This window comes from Euprymna scolopes, chromosome 46 (assembly GCF_053919585.1).
Source record: "Euprymna scolopes isolate OS-2025 chromosome 46, ASM5391958v1, whole genome shotgun sequence".
Taxonomy (NCBI): domain Eukaryota; kingdom Metazoa; phylum Mollusca; class Cephalopoda; order Sepiida; family Sepiolidae; genus Euprymna; species Euprymna scolopes.
Genome location: NC_136527.1, coordinates 148,856,694 through 148,874,955, shown reverse-complemented (window position 1 = coordinate 148,874,955; position 18,262 = coordinate 148,856,694). Strand labels below are relative to the sequence as shown.

General features: G+C 32.4%; 1 protein-coding gene across 3 annotated transcripts; it reads right to left on the bottom strand.

Moving 5' to 3' along the window:
- Positions 1 to 2,207: 2,207 nt before the first annotated feature.
- Positions 2,208 to 16,499, bottom strand: LOC145271097 (uncharacterized). Of its 3 annotated transcripts, none has more exons than XR_013865689.1 (3): positions 16,292 to 16,499; positions 4,244 to 8,179; positions 2,208 to 4,211 (listed from the first exon to the last, which is right to left on the bottom strand). XR_013865689.1 is itself a non-coding variant. In XM_080126640.1 (2 exons), exon 2 carries the CDS (start codon positions 8,114 to 8,116, stop codon positions 7,247 to 7,249), a length of 870 nt encoding a protein of 289 aa, XP_079982766.1. In that variant the 5' UTR covers positions 8,117 to 8,179; positions 16,292 to 16,499; the 3' UTR covers positions 2,208 to 7,246. The 3 variants fall into 3 exon arrangements, 1 of the variants encoding a protein (XP_079982766.1); XR_013865688.1 differs by having other exon boundaries at positions 2,208 to 4,553; positions 4,612 to 8,179; XM_080126640.1 differs by having other exon boundaries at positions 2,208 to 8,179.
- Positions 16,500 to 18,262: the final 1,763 nt, after the last annotated feature.

Here is an 18,262-nt window from a genome sequence, read left to right as displayed (position 1 = left end):
AATCCTATTTTAGTCACCTAATTTACTGACTGTGAGAATAGAAGTTATTTGGAAATTACTGCTACCTTGAACAGCACCAGAAGTAACTGGTAAAACCTTTCTAATTAAATTGATTTTGGCAGCCATTTGGTAACAAAATGACATAGCCTTAGCCCTTGCTGCATGAGGAATACCTGCGACCTTGCTGCCAAGTAGAAGAATTATTTATTCTACTTTAAAACATTCAATTTTTCAAAAATCTCATGTTCGACATCTCCAAAACATCCAATATGGGGAAAAATATTGCAAAAATGCAAACTAATTGTTTAGGATGAATGCACAATGGTATGCAAAAAATCACTTGAGGCTCTTGGTCGATCCTTGCAAGATTTGTATAGCAATGTCAGACCATTTGGAAATGCAGTAATATTGCTTGCAGAAGATTTCAGACAAATGTTAACTGTTATTCTTCAATCAACACCAGCAGATGAAATAAATGCTTGCCTCAAATACTCTACTTTTTTGTTCCATGTGAAGACATTAAACTTAACTCAAAATATGCATATCCAGTTGCAGACTGTTCGATCCGCACAAAAACTTTTGCATCACTTGTGGGAAATTGGTTACGAAAAAGTGCCAGCTGATTAGAGTTAAGGGCAAAATTCTTTGACTTTTAACTTCTGTATTTTCTGTAATTTTATTTCATCAAAAGAATAGTTAGTTTAAAAGGCTTTTGCAGATATTCGAATTATAAGAATTCCATTTGACTGAGTGAATGAGCTATTCTTGCAGGTCAATACAAAAATTCCCATGAACTTAACACTATTATTCAATGTAAAATTCCAAGTGAGGTAGTCAAATACAAATCCATCGACACTGTTGTGAAAGCAGATAAAGTGGTTAATTATCCAACAGCTATATTTGCCAGGGATGCCACCACATGTATTGCAACCGAAATTTGGTGTACTAAGTATCATGTTGTGAAATATAAACCAATCCAAGCTTTGCAATGGCACATAGCTTGTAGTAAAAAAAAATTAAGAAACAATATCATAGAAATAACAATCTTAACAGGACCTTTCACAGATGAATATATCTTCATTCCATGCATTCCTATGATTCCAACGGATACATCATTACACTTTAAGAAATTGAACTTTCCAATTTTATTGTCATTTGCAATAACCATCAACAAAGCACAGGGAACAATCTTTACAATTGTGGGCCTTACAGTTACACACTGACTGTTTTTTCACATCAACAATTTATATTACGTATTCAAGAGTCACCAAACCGGAAAATCTGTATATCAGCTAAGAAAATGGAACAAAAACTGTGTACCCATGCAAAATGGAAAATTAAACCTATAAGAAACATGCTTTTTCTCATTTTGGAACTTTTTCCATTACGCCAATTTGAGTCACAGCAACGCGTGGCAGGGTACAGCTAGTATATATATATATTTTGTAAGACAGATAATCCATGCCAGTAGATCTATTGCATTATTCTAAAGTGTGTGTGTATATATATATATATATATATATATATATATATATATATATATATATATATATATATAATGCCTCGGAAGTAGAGTGAAAAGCACATCTTATTTTTCTTTTATTAATATTATTTTTTTCCTTGTACACATTTTTGTGAATTTTTCCATGGATTTCTGCCTTTGGATTATTATGGACCATCTTCTTCCAATGACGGGATCTCCTTGGATTTTACTTGTACAAATGGAAATTCTTTTAACTTTTTTGAAGTTTTACATTTGGATTTTACCATCACTGGATTTTTTATCTTCCACCAGACTATCCATTCGTGTGTAATCACCTTTTTCTTCACCATATTCCCTCTGCTTCACTTCTTTTTGTTTTCAAGTAAGATCTTTGACTTACTTGTTGTTTCATCAAATACTTCTGCATGCAAAATCCAATCCCGCATTTTGCTAATTCCTACCCTCTGATGAGAAGGAAAGTATTTCTTTGAAACTCCGCGGAGTAAGGACTATCCACTTATCTAGTGTTTCCTTTTCAGTTTAAATATGTTTTTAACTCATTTCAAAGTGTTTTTTAACATATTTTATTTACTGTTTGCTCATATATATATATATATATATATATATATATATTACAAAATATTATTGGCTATAATATTTTATAAAGACAATCCCAGCTAAATAAAAATTGCTCAATATACCAGATAGACCAAATAAGTCATAATTTAGTAATTTAAATTTTATGATGTGAAATGGTTAAATTTCAAATCTAAAATTTTTATTATATGCAAGACAAAGAATACATAATCAAAATATACATTGGATCCCTTTATATATATTTAAACATAAGTCGTTACATCCGAGATCATCAGCCTATTTCCAGGAGTCCCCAAATTAGTAGAATCAGCAATTGGACAACACTTAGATTGTTTTTCTGTTTTACACAGAGGATGCACCAAGTTCCACCTGTCTGTCCTCGAGGCGCTTGCCATCAGTTTTAGCTTCCCTACTTTCTGTAAGCAGAGAAACCTTCGCTGGCAGTTGAAACTATTTCATGGGACACATTCCATCTGAGCTTATTCTTTTATTATTAAAAAAAAAAAAAATTTCTATTCCTCCTTACAGACATATATCCTTGAAAAAGTTTGTCTGTACAAAAAGCGCTTTGGGTTTTGTTCTTTTTGCATTTCGTGATTCTTTTTTTTTTTTTTTTTTTTCTTAATCGACTTATTTATAACATTCCAAATAGTGTTCACTTTTTTCTTGGATTGTATTACACTTTGTGATTTTACTTTTAATCGACTGATGTATTATTTTTTTTAATATATATATATATATATATATATAGAGAGAGAGAGAGAGAGAGAGAGAGATACACACCTATATATATTTTATTACTATTGTTGTTATCATTATTATTGTTTATTATTTTTATTGTTTTCTTCGATATGTGCGCATCCTTACAAAAATGTCAGACGTAGTCTTAGAACATTGAACGACATGCACAAAGCCGTTGCTTATAACAGGAAGCGCTTAATTATTAAACGTCTTTTCTTTTCATTGTATTGAGTAGATAATTGAACCTCACACTAGTGGGGAGGGGCCGTGTGGGGGGGGTGCTATACGTGGACAAGTCGTAGAGAGGAAGGCCTCAAAACGGTATGTATTCTCTCCTGATGACCCAATATTATCTGTAAGATGAAATACCGCCAAAACATGACTATATAAAGTTTACAAGTAGAAAAAAGAAAAAAAAGATATGCAATGAAATAACCCCCCATCATCCTATAAAAAACTAAGATGAGAAAAGCCCTAGAAAGGTGCGTTTTCTCTCTAGACACTAACTTTATCCGAAAAGGATTAATTCACAAGTGAAAACAGCTGATAAACACCATTACATACAAGCCTATAAGGTAAGCTGTTTCTTTCAAACACAACATCTTCTGTTGTTCGCTTGCTTCATGGTGAGTTTTTGCTGCTGTTCTGGGAGTAATTTTTATCTTATATATATATATATACACACACACATAAATATTTACTACATATGACACTATATATACAAATGTAGGTAAGCTTGGTCATATTTTATTAGTTTGAAAATAAATGTTTTTTTTTGTACCAAGTGTCATAAAAATTTAAAGACCATTTGAAACCATAGCAGCAAGTTGTAGTCTCTCCTTCATCAACGCCAGAGTTTAGGGTATATATATATATATATATATATATATATATATATATATATATGAATATATCTATGAATATATCTATGTTTGCAGGCAAATTGAATATTGAAATGCTCATATCTTTGGTTCTATATGAAGAAACTACATTAAATTTTATAGGTTTTATATATATATATATATATATATATATATATATATATATATATATATATATACACACACACACATACATAATTATTTACATATGACTTTTTCTTTGTGGATCTGTGTATGTGTTTGTCTGCGAGTTTGTTTCCAATAGACTCCTAAATGGTTTACACCCATTTACTTTTTTTATGATTTCACAATGTATTTTACGTTTCTGGGAGCGTTCTTAGACAGGTTCTTCAGTTACAAAAACAAATCAAGATTTCTCTTCATTGTGTTTCTGAATATTCAAATTAACTTTATCAGAAAAAACTGATGGATAGACATCACAAGAAAATGGCTTCACATCGATTTATTACTGATGTGGCGAACGCACTAACCTATCAACTAACCCTAACCTGGTAACAAGAGAGATAATCCTAACCCTAACCGGGTAACAAGAGAGATAACCCTATCCCGGTAACAAAAGAGATAACCCTAACCCTAACTCAATAACAAGAGAGATAACCCTAACCCGGTAACAAGAGAGATAACCCTAACCCTAACCTGATAACAAGAGAGATAACCTTAACCCTAACCTGGTAACAAGAGAGATAATCCTAACCCTAACCCGGTAACAAGAGAGATAACCCTAACCCTAACCCGGTAACAAGAGAGATAACCATAACCCGGTAACAAGAGAGATAACCATAACCCGGTAACAAGAGAGATAACCCTAACCCGGTAACAAGAGAGATAACCTTAACCCTAACTCAATAACAAGAGAGATAACCCTAACCCGGTAACAAGAGAGATAACCCTAACTCCAACTCGGTAACAAGAGAGATAACCCTAATCCGGTAATAAGAGAGATACGCCAGTCGAAGGGAGAAAAATGACACCTTCCCCTTTATGTTATCCAGCGAAGCATACAAATTTTTGACACAGTGACGACGACCATAAGTAAATCTTATATTTTTATACAAACGAGTTGATGAGTTTTGCTTCTTTGCTGACAAAAGATCAACTACGCGATATGCTTCACTACATCCAGCAGTCACCAAACCATTTTCTTTTGTGAATAAATGCCTCCTTTATTACTGATGTGGTGAACGCACTAACCTATCAACTAGTAGGGTACATTAATTCTATATATCTATTAAGGAACTAATTACCCCTTGGAAATTGTCGAGAATTTGCCAACAGTCGCTAGAGGAGCTCCCACCAGCAAAGACGGCAGACCTCTGTCCACTGAATCCTCCAGGCTGTGACTTGTTCATTGATGACCTCCATTGGACAACTTGGAAACACTTCAGTTTTCTGCCTCCCGACACAGGAACATTCTAAAACATTATATTCCTTTTTTTCACTTCAGTCAAAGTCTCACTTTTTACGAAATAAACTCTTTCATTGCTTAGTTTTAGAAAGAGGTGTTGGTTAATTATTCTGTGCCTGGCAAATTAATATTTTATTATTAGTTTTGTGCATTCACGCATAGAAACTCCCAAAAAGTTTATTTGTATGCCCATTCCTCTCTCTTGTTTATTTTGTTTTTGTGTAAAACTTTATTTTTCCTTTGCTGTAACTAATAACGAAACGATAAATATTTATTGATTTTAAACCAAAATCTATATAATTTGACTCTGTAATTGTATTAGAATCGGGAATTTATCGGTAAATATTTATTGATTTTAAAACAGTAACACTTAAATTTATAGATTAATCCCCCCCCCCAAGTGTATTTGCCTGCATCCAGAAGTATATGCATCTGTTTTTTTTATTAAAATAGATTAACAGTTGTGTCAGTAATGCAGTTAATGCGGTATTGAGTTGAACCCAACTTACTTGTATCGGGCAGGTGCAGAAAGGTCAAAGGTTTACTGGTGATATATCAGACTCAGTGATTTCCATCGATAGAGTGTGCACCTGCATGTTAAAAAATGAGTTGGTGCGTTTTAGGTACAGGCCAGTTAATAGGGCTACCATCTCCACATATACACACTGATATAAATAGAAACGCACATGGGATTTATAGGAAGTAGAGAGAGAGAAGGGGCAGTCGATTGGAGTCGAAGTTGGTAGTAGGACTTGAGTTAGTTTCAAGACGAGAAGGGTCAGAGAAAAAATGCATTGATGGAAACACAAAGATATGGAGTACAAAACCATATCTTATTGAAGGCAATATATGTATATGATTTTTCTCTTTTTCCCATCTTCCCAGCACTCTCTCTTGTTTTAGTGTTGTCTTTGGATATGTCTGACTAAACTTGATTTCTGAGAACAAGAAAAGTCACATATTGTACAAGAATATGGCTTTTCACTTTTTTTGTTTTATTTTACTTCAGTCGAAGTTCTCAGAAATCAAGGGGCCCACAACCTGGAACTAACACTTGAACTCTATATGAGATACATAGGTACGCGAATGTTCCATTAAAGTTCTTTATCTCTCAAGCACTGAGTTAGTAAAGAAATTGAGAACATAATTTTCCTCTCCCCAATTAACCATTTTTATATGTTGTAGTATATCTTTCATGTTGATCTATTGGTCTTACTGGATTCCAGGACAAATATTTATCTAGTCTGGTGGAGTATCCAGCTTCGTGCTATTACTTGAGGTAATATCACTTGGAGAAGGTGCACCATTCCTCGGGAAAGCTGTGGGGTAGCCATAGTGAGATCTTATTTGGGCTGCGAATACTTGTGTTTGCAAGTGCCTTTTTAGACCAGCAGTGTTTGCAAGAGTATGTCCTCTCCCCACTGTGAATTACTTTTCATAAAATTCGGCATCACATAATTCACAAGAGTAAAGTTTTATTCCGATATGGCATTGTTGGTTCTGCTTTAGCGAATAATACCACATCAAAACAAATGAAGATTAGTCTTTATTTTGGTTTATTTTGTATATTCAATTTAACCTTATCCATGATGTGACTGACCAAGCCAGCCAGACAGGCTAAACACATATCTGTATAAATTGTATATTTACCTAGCTAACCTTCTTGTTCACTATTATAGGGCTCCAATCTAATACAGTTATATAAATAAGGAAATTTTTCTTAGAATCTCTGATGTAAAAAACCAAACCCGCCAGACAGGCTCAACAAACACGTAATTGTTGCCAAAACAAATCAACACTTCTTTTTATTGTGCTTCTAAATGTGTATATCCAAGTTCACTTTATCTGCAAAAACTGATGGATAAACATCAAATAAAATTGTCATACACACACACATATATATATATATATATATATATATATATATATATATATATATGACTTTGTCTTGGTAGATCTGTGTATGTGTTTGTCTGTGGGTGTTTCCTATAGACTCCAAGATGGCTTAATCCACTTTTTTTTAACAATTTCACATAAATGTACTTTACATTTCTGGGAGTGTTCTTAGATATGTTCTTCAATAAGACATACTCAATATGTATTTGTTACGAAAACAAATCAAGATTTCTCTTCATTGTGCTTCTGAACGTGAATATTCAAATTAACTTTATCGGCAAAAACTGACGGACAGACATCACAAGAAAATGGCTTCACACCAGTATGCGTTTGCAAGTGCCTTTTTAGACCAGTACTGTTTGTAAACGACGATGAACACATGTTGCAAGAGTATGGCCTCTCCCCACTGTGAATCCGCACATGTCTTCGTAAACTCGCCTTCAATCGAAACGAGGAATCGCACACGTCACAAGAATACGGTTTCTCTCCGCTGTGGATGAGCATGTGCATTTTTAATGACGACTTTTCGTAATATTCGGCATCGCATAATTCGCAAGAGTGGAGCTTTATTCCGATATGCCGCTGTCGGTGTTGTTTCAACGAACTTATACTTGCCAACGAGGTCTCGCATATCAGACATTTGTACGGTTTGATGCCGCTGTGCACGCGCTCATGCGTCGTTAGATGCGACTTGTCGATGAAAGCTGCATTACAAACTTTGCATCGATGTGGTTTTTCTCCCGTGTGGGATCGAACATGCCGCGTTAAGAGATAGTTGTGTGAAAAAGCAGCTCCGCAAGCGTTACAGACAAATGGTTTCTTCCCAGAATGCATTTGCAAGTGTCGTTTGTATGTTGAGTTATCGGCGAATGTCGAGCTGCAGATTTGACAGGAGTATGGTTTTTCTCCAGTGTGACGTCGGACATGGACTTGAAGAGCAGAGAGTTGTGAAAAGGCCGAATCACACGCCTCACAGGCGTAGGGTTTTTCACCTGTGTGAATTCGAATGTGGCGTTTCAGGTGACCATTCTCAGAGAAGTTCTTACCGCAAAATTCACAAGAAAAAGTCTTCTTTTTTTTGTCTTTCTCCATTTCTTTGTTTATTCAATTAATGTCGATTAGTTGTGTCTGATTTTTTCTCTCCAAAATAATTGCCTGTAAATTGAAAAACATATACAGCAATTAAAAATAGTGTCGTTTTCTTCTAAAAAAAAAACAAACTGATCATCTTTAAATAAATAACATTATGCTGTTGAAACAATAAATATATAATGCCTGTAAATAACATGCATATTAAATAAAAAAACATGCATATTAAATTAAAAAATACACCGATATTAAATAAAAAAAATGATATTAAATAAAAAACACCAATATTAAATACTATAATAAATAAAAAAACAAACTGATTATCTTTAAATAAATAACATTATGCTGTTGAAACAATAAATATATAATGCCTGTAAATAAAAAACATGCATATTAAAAAAACATGCATATTAAATAAAAAATACACCGATATAAAATAAAAAAAATGATATTAGATAAAAAAAACACCAATATTAAATACTATAATAAATAAAAAAACAAACATCCATCTAATATATAAAAGGCAAAATGAGCGCATGTCTCCAAACACCCGGGCAATGCCAGGTACCCAGGCTAGTCTATTATATATAAGGCAAAATAGACAAGTGTTTGTGTATGTCGACGAAAGGCTTTTTGTGTCGGGGTTCTCGCATCGGTTAGATTCCAGGAGAAGTTTTCTTATACTTCCTAGATCATAATATCTCGGTTTCTTTCATTTTTTTAAAACGAGTTTAAAAAAATTCCCTCCGTGCCACTGTTTCAAGTGCTTGTTTGTCTTTTTTGTATAAATAAAGTGAAACTATTCAAATGCAAACGCCTGGCCTTCAAGCCGGGTAGTATCTGTTCTGTAATTGGTCCTTGGTCAATGTAAGGGAAACCCTTCATACTTGCGATTACTATTTATTTGGATATTGCCAACTGATTTTCCTTCACATTAAAAACGACCTTCATGGGAGGTTTAAAAGCAACACCATTTGTGCAAGTCATCTCTTTGAATTTAAATTTGAATGCTTTACACTTACAGTCACGTCATGGAGTTGGGATAAGACGTCAGGTTTTGTTTCATTTTCTTTTCCACCTCCTCGTCATGAGTTCTAGCCTGCCTGCCTGCCTGCCTACTACCACTTTTTTTTTTTTACACCTCGCTAGGCACCCAGGCTAGTATTTAATAAAAACATTCATATTAAAGAAAAAACACCCTTATTAAAGAAAAAAAACTCTTATTAAATAAAAAATACCCTTATGTAATTAATACCCACATTAAATAAAAACACAATATTAAATAAAAAATACCCTTATGTAATTAACACCCACATTAAATAAAAACACAATATTAAAAAAAAATATCCAGCATGTAAATATAAAACAGCATCTATTATATAAATTTAAAACACGTTAGAATGTATGTTTGTATGTCCCACTAAAACTTTTGACACACACGACCAACACTGATAAATTGTATCATTTGAAAACTCAGTCACTCGGCTGAATAATATCCAAAAATTGTCCAAAAGCATCCATTCTTTCACCATCACCGTTTTATAGGATAGTTAAGCTTTTTCGTCAACATTTTGGAAAATCATTCGAGCCTCGCGTGAACGACGCCGCATAAAACATGTTATTTTGAATGCCTGTGACATCACAACCACGAAGGACGCATTGATAAGACCATTTGCTTTTTTTTCCCACCTCTTTTTCCTCTTGCACGTTACGGGTTCGAGCATGCATACTATTCCTAATTATTTTTTTGGTTTTGCTCACACATGAGTTTTCGCTGCTATTTGGAGTTGTTTTAATTCATTTTTAAGGCTTTGTTTGCTCAACCAACCCCCTTACACATACACCTCGACACACCCAGGCAAGTATAAAAAAACAGCATATTAAATATAAAACAGCATATTAAATATAAAACAGCATATTAAATAAAAGTCATATAATATTGTATAATAAAAAAAACATCAAGAAAAATACACATAAGATAATGTCGATCAATTGTGTCCTAAATTATTGCCTGTAAAAAAAAACTCATATTAAATAAAAAACAATCATATTATATAAAAAAAACCATAGTAAATAAAAAAACACTCATATTAAATATAAAACAATCATATCATATAAAAAACAATCATATTATATAAAAAAACCCATATTAAATAAAAAAACACTCATATTAAATATAAAACAATCATATTATATAAAAAACAATCATATTATATAAAAAACAATCATATTATATAAAAAACCCATATTAAATAAAAAAACACTCATATTAAATATAAAACAATCATATTATATAAAAACAATCATATTATATAAAAACAATCATATTATATAAAAAAACCCATATTAAATAAAAAAACACCCATATTAAATAAAAAACACCCATATTAAATAAAAAACACCCATATTAAATAAAAAAACACCCATATTAAATAAAAACATCCATATTAAATAAAAATCACCCATATTAAATAAAAAAACACCCATATTAAATAAAAAAACACCCATATTAAATAAAAAACACCCATTTTAAATAAAAAAAACTCATTAAATGATAGACACATATACACTGCTGATCCAAAATTTAAGACCACTTAAAAATCTTTAAAAAAAACAACATTTTTTAAGGATCGATTTTAAACTCTTCCGACTTAAGGTTACAATATAAAACACTAATATAAAATAAAAAAAAAAAACACTGATATTTTAAAGTGACACAGAGGGAGTGTTACAAATTCACAAGTGACACAGAAGTAATGTTACAAATTCACAAAATTTAGCCTTTTTATGAATTTTACTTTTTAAAATCTAAAAAAGGCTAAACTGCTTAAAAACGCTAAATTCACAAAATTTAGCCTTTTTATGAATTTCGCTTTTAAAAAAAAATCTAAAAAAGCTAAACTGTTTTAAATTCACAAAATTTAGCTTTTTTTATATATAAATTTCGCTTTTTAAAATAATCTAAAAAGGCTTAACTGCTTTAAAAAGGCTAAATTCACAAAATTTAGCCTTCTTATGAATTTTGCTTTTTAAAATCTGAGAGGATAAACTGCTTAAAAATAGGCTAAATTTACGAAATTTAGCCTTTTTATGGATTTTGTTTTTTTAAATAATCTAAAAAAGGCTAAATTCATTAAATTTAGCCTTTTTATGAATTTATTATTTATGAACTAGCCTAAGAATGTCGAGTGGTTCTAAAATGGGTGATCGATTCACTAGAACGTTATATTCAAAACAAAAATTTTAAAAAAATATTAAAATATTGAATTTTTCATTTTTTTAATAATCTGATAGGCTAGTGTCTATTCAATAGAAAAAATAGAAAAAAAAAGCTGAAAATTCTCCAGAGAGGGCAAGATTCTCCAGGTCCGACATTTAATGTAATAAAGTTTTAGAATGTTACTAAAAAATATATATAAACTTTTACATTATAAAAAATGCGAAAGTAATTGCAGAAGAATTGTAAATTTTAAATATATTAGGTATCTCCACAGCGTTGTGTAAAACGTCAGCATTGTACACATTAACAGCAACGTCATCGTTTCATGTGTTTGTGTCAATTTCTTTGGATGGGCATTGGCGTTATAATGGTTAATGGAAGTAACGTTTTTTTGCTATGGATAAAAAATAATATAAGGCTTACCTTTCATAAAACAAATAGATTTTTATTAACAAACTACACAGACGAGAGATAATAAAATAAAATTAATTTTAAGGTCTTTCGTTGACACTTATGTATCTAAAGATAATGTAGCTTACAGGCCTCTGTACCTTTTGGAAAAAGGCACAAAAAAAAATAAAGATCATCTCCTATCAATTTAAATAATAAAATCAAAGCAAGTTTTTTTAGGCCGATTTTGGATTTACAATTTTTGTTATTTCAAGCGTCATATATTCTATTATATGAATATATTTTATATTATCGGAAACCTGTTATAAAAAAAAATCTTTGTTTAAACTTCATGTTGTATAATATTTGAATTTAATATGATTTAAAGCTTTTTAAAAATAATTATTTTTTAGAATTCTGTTTTTTTTTATTGTAATTCAAATAATTTATATTACCGAGAAAAAAATTATCAAGAAAAAGTTTTGTGTTTTTATGTCCAATTTTATTTACAACTTTAAGGTAAGTGAAATAAATAACGGGTGAAAAGTCGCAAAAAATAAATAAAAAAAACAATAATAATAATGGTGGCGAGTGGGAGGGAAGCTGAAGAAGTCAATGTTCAAAACAAGGCTGTAAATCGGTTCTAAAAATGGGGGATCGATTTACTAAAACATTGTATGTGAAACTGAACCCCCTCCAAATCTTTAAATATTGATTTTCTTTTATTTTCTTTTTTGACTTTTTAGAATCTAGTAGGTTAGTATTTAATCGATAATCCACAGAAATAGTTGGAAAAAAAAAAAAAGAAAAGATGAAACGGAAAAAATTTGTAAAGGAAGTGCCGATTCTTCAGGCGCTTCCTGTTTTTTTTTTAAATAAGTGTAATTCTAAATAAGCACCCCAGATTATCAAAAATAATTCTTAAGGGGTGCTCTGTTTCTAATACAACATTCTAGTAAATCAATGCTTCATTTTGGAAGCATCAAATTTTTTGGTCAAATTTTGCGGATTTAGCTTTTTAAGTTTAAAAAAAAGGTTAAATTCACAAAATTTGGCAGAAATAAGTTGATGTTTCTAAAAAGGTGGATTGATTTATAAAAACATTGTTAAAAAGAGCACCCCTTAAAAAATATTAAATATTGATTTTTGGGTTTGTATTACTGTACACATAGATTCGAAAAAGTTGTCAAAAAACAAATATATAACAAATAAATGTTATCAAAGGCAAGATAAATTACTTTTCTACCAAACTGGATATATTTTTCATGTTTTTATTCAATTTAACATGTTTATTCAGCTCGAAAAACATACAGTGTTTACCGATGTATTGGAAAATTCAAGATGGCGCCTCACTCCCTCTTTAACATGGTAAGTTTGGGAAAAGGTGTTATAAATAAAAAACTATACAAAATACTATTAAAAACCCGCCGAATATATGTCAAGCTATGTCACGGTAACATATATTGAATGAGTTTTTAACAGTATTTTATCCAGTTTTTTATTTATAACACCTTTTCCCAAACTTACCGTGTTAAAGAGGGAGTCAGAGGCCATCTTGAATTTTCCAATACATCGGTAAACACTGTATGTTTTTCGAGCTGAATAAACATGTTACATTGAATAAAAACACGAAAAATATATCCAGTTAGGCAGAAAAGTAACTTATCTTGCCTTTGATAACATTTATTTGTTATATATTTGTTTTTTGACAACTTTTTCGAATCTATGTGTACAGTAATACAAACCCTGATTTTTATTTTTTATATAACCTGGTAGATTAGTGACCATTCGATGATAATCTTCTGGAAAAGAATAGGTACTTGTACAGTTTAATCAAGACATTAAAAACGAAAATATTGAAAAAAAAATATTATATTGTACGTGCACGTTATGGAATGAAGTTCTCATAAAAAATGTTAAGAACAGCTTTCGAAATAAACACCCTTTGCAGATTGGACAACCAGTGCACATTGGCCGTCTTCGGGTGGTCCCCCAGTGCACGTTCACCAAAATTTCACTTAATTTGATCAAGTAGTTTTATTTACAGAGGAAATTTTAATGAGAATGATTGTGTTGCGGCCATCTTACCTATTTCCTGGACAAGGGAGATAGCTCCTACAATCATTGCTTTGGCAGAAAAAATAGCTAGATAAATATTTTAGGTTTTTTTTTACTTATTTTAAAGAGTTTATCTGTCCTTTTTTAATCTCTTTTTTTTTTTGTTCTTTGTTAATCAACTTTTTATTTAAAAGGCACCTCTCCTACTTATGTGTGAAATAGGCAAGATGGCTGCGATACAATCGATAGCAATAAAATTTGATTTTCCTCTGTAAAAAAAAAATGTTTTAAATAAAAAAATTACTTGATCAAATTAGGTGAACATGTTTTCATAAAAACTTAATTCCATAACGGGTAAAATATAACTTTTTTTCAATATTTTAATGTCTTCATTAAACTAAACAGTGAATGATTATTTTAACCGTAACACAACTCTAACCCTAACCCTAACACTGACCATTCTAGTTTGTGTTTCTAGAGAGTTCTAGGGGTCACTGACAACGAATCTGATATTCAAACCCGTCGCAAACTTACTATTTGCATGGTATTTACTCCTTGACCTTGGCACTATTTTGTGCCATTTTACCACCTCCATTAACACTATGTGCAAGTAGTTCTTACTGAAATGTGCACATACATAGTCACGTGACATTTCAGAAGGCATGGTGGAGATTTTAAATTACAAGAAATATTTTTCATAAAAACAGTTTTCACCTCATTTAATAGTAAAAATAATGCTGTCAGTAAGTTTTCACGACCGATTTACAAAAAACATTTTTTTCATTCTTTTCTTTTTTTTTTGAAGGGGCTATTCGATTATATAGTTTTTAACAAGTGCTTTTGCAGTTTAATTAATCAATTTTTCCATAAGCAATGTGTCGAAGAACCGTTTGATATTTCACAAAAATTCTGTTTACATTTGAGGGGGCGGGGGAGAGTTGAGGGGGTGTTGTGGCGGCTGTGAAAACTTAATTTTTTAGATCAATTAAAAAGCATTAAAAACTACGTAACACCACAAAAAATGAACCATCTTATTATTTTTTCTGAAAACTTTCTAATTATTTTAAATGTCCACTAAAGATTCCTCCGCGATGTGACAAGTCACTTTACTACGCTTGTGTACGCGCAAACCCATCATGTAAGAAAATGCGCTCGCCCATGGCATTAACAAACACAGTGAAATAGCGCAAAATAGTCCCTAGGTCCAGGGGTTAATACCATGCAAACGGTAAATTTGTGACGGATTTAAATGCTAGATTCGTTTTCAGTAGTCTCAATAGCCCCTAAAACACACAAACTAAAATAGTCGGCGTTGTGCTACAGTTAAAATAAACACTTACCAACTAAACAAGTACCAAAAATGTAAAAGAGACGAAAATAAAAAAAGATATGGGGGGAGGGGGTCCGCTTTCATACGTGCGCTTTTTTTTTTAACCTTTGACAAAGGCTTAAAAATAAGAAATAAAACAAAATGGTGGTTGAAACCTTTGCCAGGTTGCTATATCGTCCGTTTGATCACTGTACACTCTTTAACCCTTATCGTCGAGTGGCCTCTGGGCCTTGATAAGTGGTAATTCCCTTGTAAAAAAAAAAACTACCCACTAAATGTTACTGTGACATTTATCGGGGAGGGGTCTATTGTTGTTCATACGTAGTTCTTAACACGACGCGTTTTTCGAACCGAATAAACATTTTACATCAAATAAAAACACTAAAAACTTATCCAGTTAGGTAGAAGAGTAACTTCTTGCCTTTGGTAACATTTATTTGTTATATATTTTGTGAGAATTTTGAATTGGTTGACTTGCCGAGGTTAGGTCGGTGGGGAAGAATGGAATGCTGGTAGCTGTGACCAACACAGCCGGTGGTCCGTTAATCAAAGAATCAAAGAACCTGGTCCTGGAGTTGCCTATTCCTTACAAGTTAAATAGACATTTCAGTCACGCGTGAATCTCGTTGACTGAGAGTTGGAGTAGATAAAAAGGAGTGGCCGCTCTGCTGTTGTGGTAGTAGTTGTTGCTGTCTTATTAGACAAATTACACATTTGTTACTTTTACAAGGAAAGACTGCTTGTAAGCAACGTCGACATTTCGTTGCAAGATTTAAACCGTCTTTTCTCCCCCCCCCCTACTCGTCTGTATGCTGATTCCGACACAATTTGCGTTGCTTTTTTTTTTTTTTTTTTTTCTTTGTTTTTTTTTTTTTTGACAACTTTTTCGTAACCCTGCGGATTGTAATACAAACCCGCGACTTTCTTGTACTTGATGAGCTTTCGACGTGGAGGAAATTAAAATAAGCGGAAGGTGGGGGGGGGGGGGATAATATTTTTCCTACCTACTTTAAAAACATCAATTCGTTAGGTAGAAGAGTAACTTGCCTTTGGCAACATTTATTTTATATATTTGTTTGTTTATTTTTTTTGACAACTTTTCCGTGTCTTTTCGATGAGGAACTTAAAATTAGTATAAAAATAAAAGGGGGGGAGCAAAAATATTATTTTTCATACTTACTTTAAAAATTCGTTGGATTTATTAATATCGTTGAGACAAAGAAAAATTATGTATAAGAGATTTTACTTCGGTCACGAGATCTCGTTTGGGAGGGGGGGGGGCACGACCGGTGTCATCCCAGAATACGTTCGTCCTGAAGAAAATACTGGTGACTCGTATGTTAGGAAAAATAACGGATAGAACGTGAACGCGACGAGACTTCGTTTATGGCTGACCGGTGTCAATGCAAAATACGTCCCTCTTAGACTATGCCTATTTACAATCCCTCCCCACGGGACACAGTTAGACACCAGGGTCGTTTTTTAACGTGAAGAAAAGGTACAAAAATAAAAATTGTCTCAGTCGTGAAGGACTGCTCATCCATCGAAAGAGAACAAGAAATGGAAGTGCAGCATCTGAAGAACAGATACTTCACTTTGATCTTGACTGTAGGTGGTGTGTGCTCTGCTCATCGGATCTCTCTCTCTCTCTCTCTCTCTCTCTCTCTCTCTCTCTCTCTCTCTCTCTCTCTCTCTCTAAAAGTCTACTGTGTTAAAAGCACTATCGATATGAAATTTAAAGTTTAATAGTTTTAAGACCAAAAAAGTGCATTTTTTTTTCAATATAGCTACGAGTATATACATCTATCTATATATCTATAAAAATGAAATTGTGTGTGTGTGTGTGTGTGTGTGTGTGTATTTCCCTACCTTAGCTACTCTATCAATTTTCAGTCTACAGATTCGAGATTTGATATAAAGGATATGAGATTTGGGGAAATCTTTTTAATCCGTTTTCGGACAGAAATTTGACTGTCAAGGAGTCAAAGTTTAACGATTTGACCTTTGAAAACTCTTCTAAACTCCTCCGCCAATTTTGGGTCTAAACACTTGAAATTTTAAATGTAGGTTACTTGGACATGAATCAAACTTTTTAATTGAATTTAAACGGTCAAAATTGGGGTCAAAGTTTTAAAAAAATTGACCTCTGCAGTCTCTACCAAATTATGAGTAATTTGGTAGAGACCACATCATGTAAGAAAACTTCTGGTTTAAACATTTTAAATTTTACATAAAGTGTATTCAAAGGTAGGACAAGTTTTTAATCGGTTTGGGTAAAAAATTTGAGCTGCCAAGGGGTCAAAGTTCAAAAGATTTGACCTTTGCAATCTCTAGCAAACTGCTCAGCCAATTTTTGGTCTGAACATTTTGTAATTTTACATGACGGATATTCAGACATGCAGTAAGCATTTTAATCAGTTTGGGGACGGAAATTTGGCTGCGAAAAGGTCAAAGTTGAAAAAGTTGACCTTTGCAGATTCTACCAAACTCCTCTGCCAATTTTGGGTTTAAAGACTTGAAACTTTAGATATAGATGACTTGGACATGGGTCAAACTTTTTATTTTGTTTTGAGACCAAAAAAATGAATAAATGTTAAGGGGTCAAAATTAGGATCAAAGTCAAAAAAAATTACCTCTGCGGTCTCTATCACATCTGTCTCAGACAATTTTGGTCAAAACATTTGAAATTTTACATAAAATTTCACAGATAGGGCCCTAGCAAAGCCGGGCTGAACTACTAGTATATATATATATATATATATATATATATATATATATATATATATATATATATATATATATATATATATAAAATATATTTTAGTCATCGACATACAGACCTGTTTCGTTGTTTCACAACTCATCAGTGCCGCTAGACTAACACCTATCCCAAGCTGAGGATCGAACCTAGAACCGTCGTGATGACAGTCGGCAGTTCTAACCCCCTGACTACGGAATCGGTGGCCGAAATTAATCTGTCCGAATGTCTATTTAAAAATAAACATCCGTCCGCCACTCGTAGAGGGCTCAAACGTTTGTTTGTAAACAAACCGCGAGCTTCGCATTTTTCAGCTAAATTAAGTAGTGAGTAAGATAATTTACAATAGTGCTCTACCCAAGAGGGGGGCTTTATAAAATATATTTTAGTCAT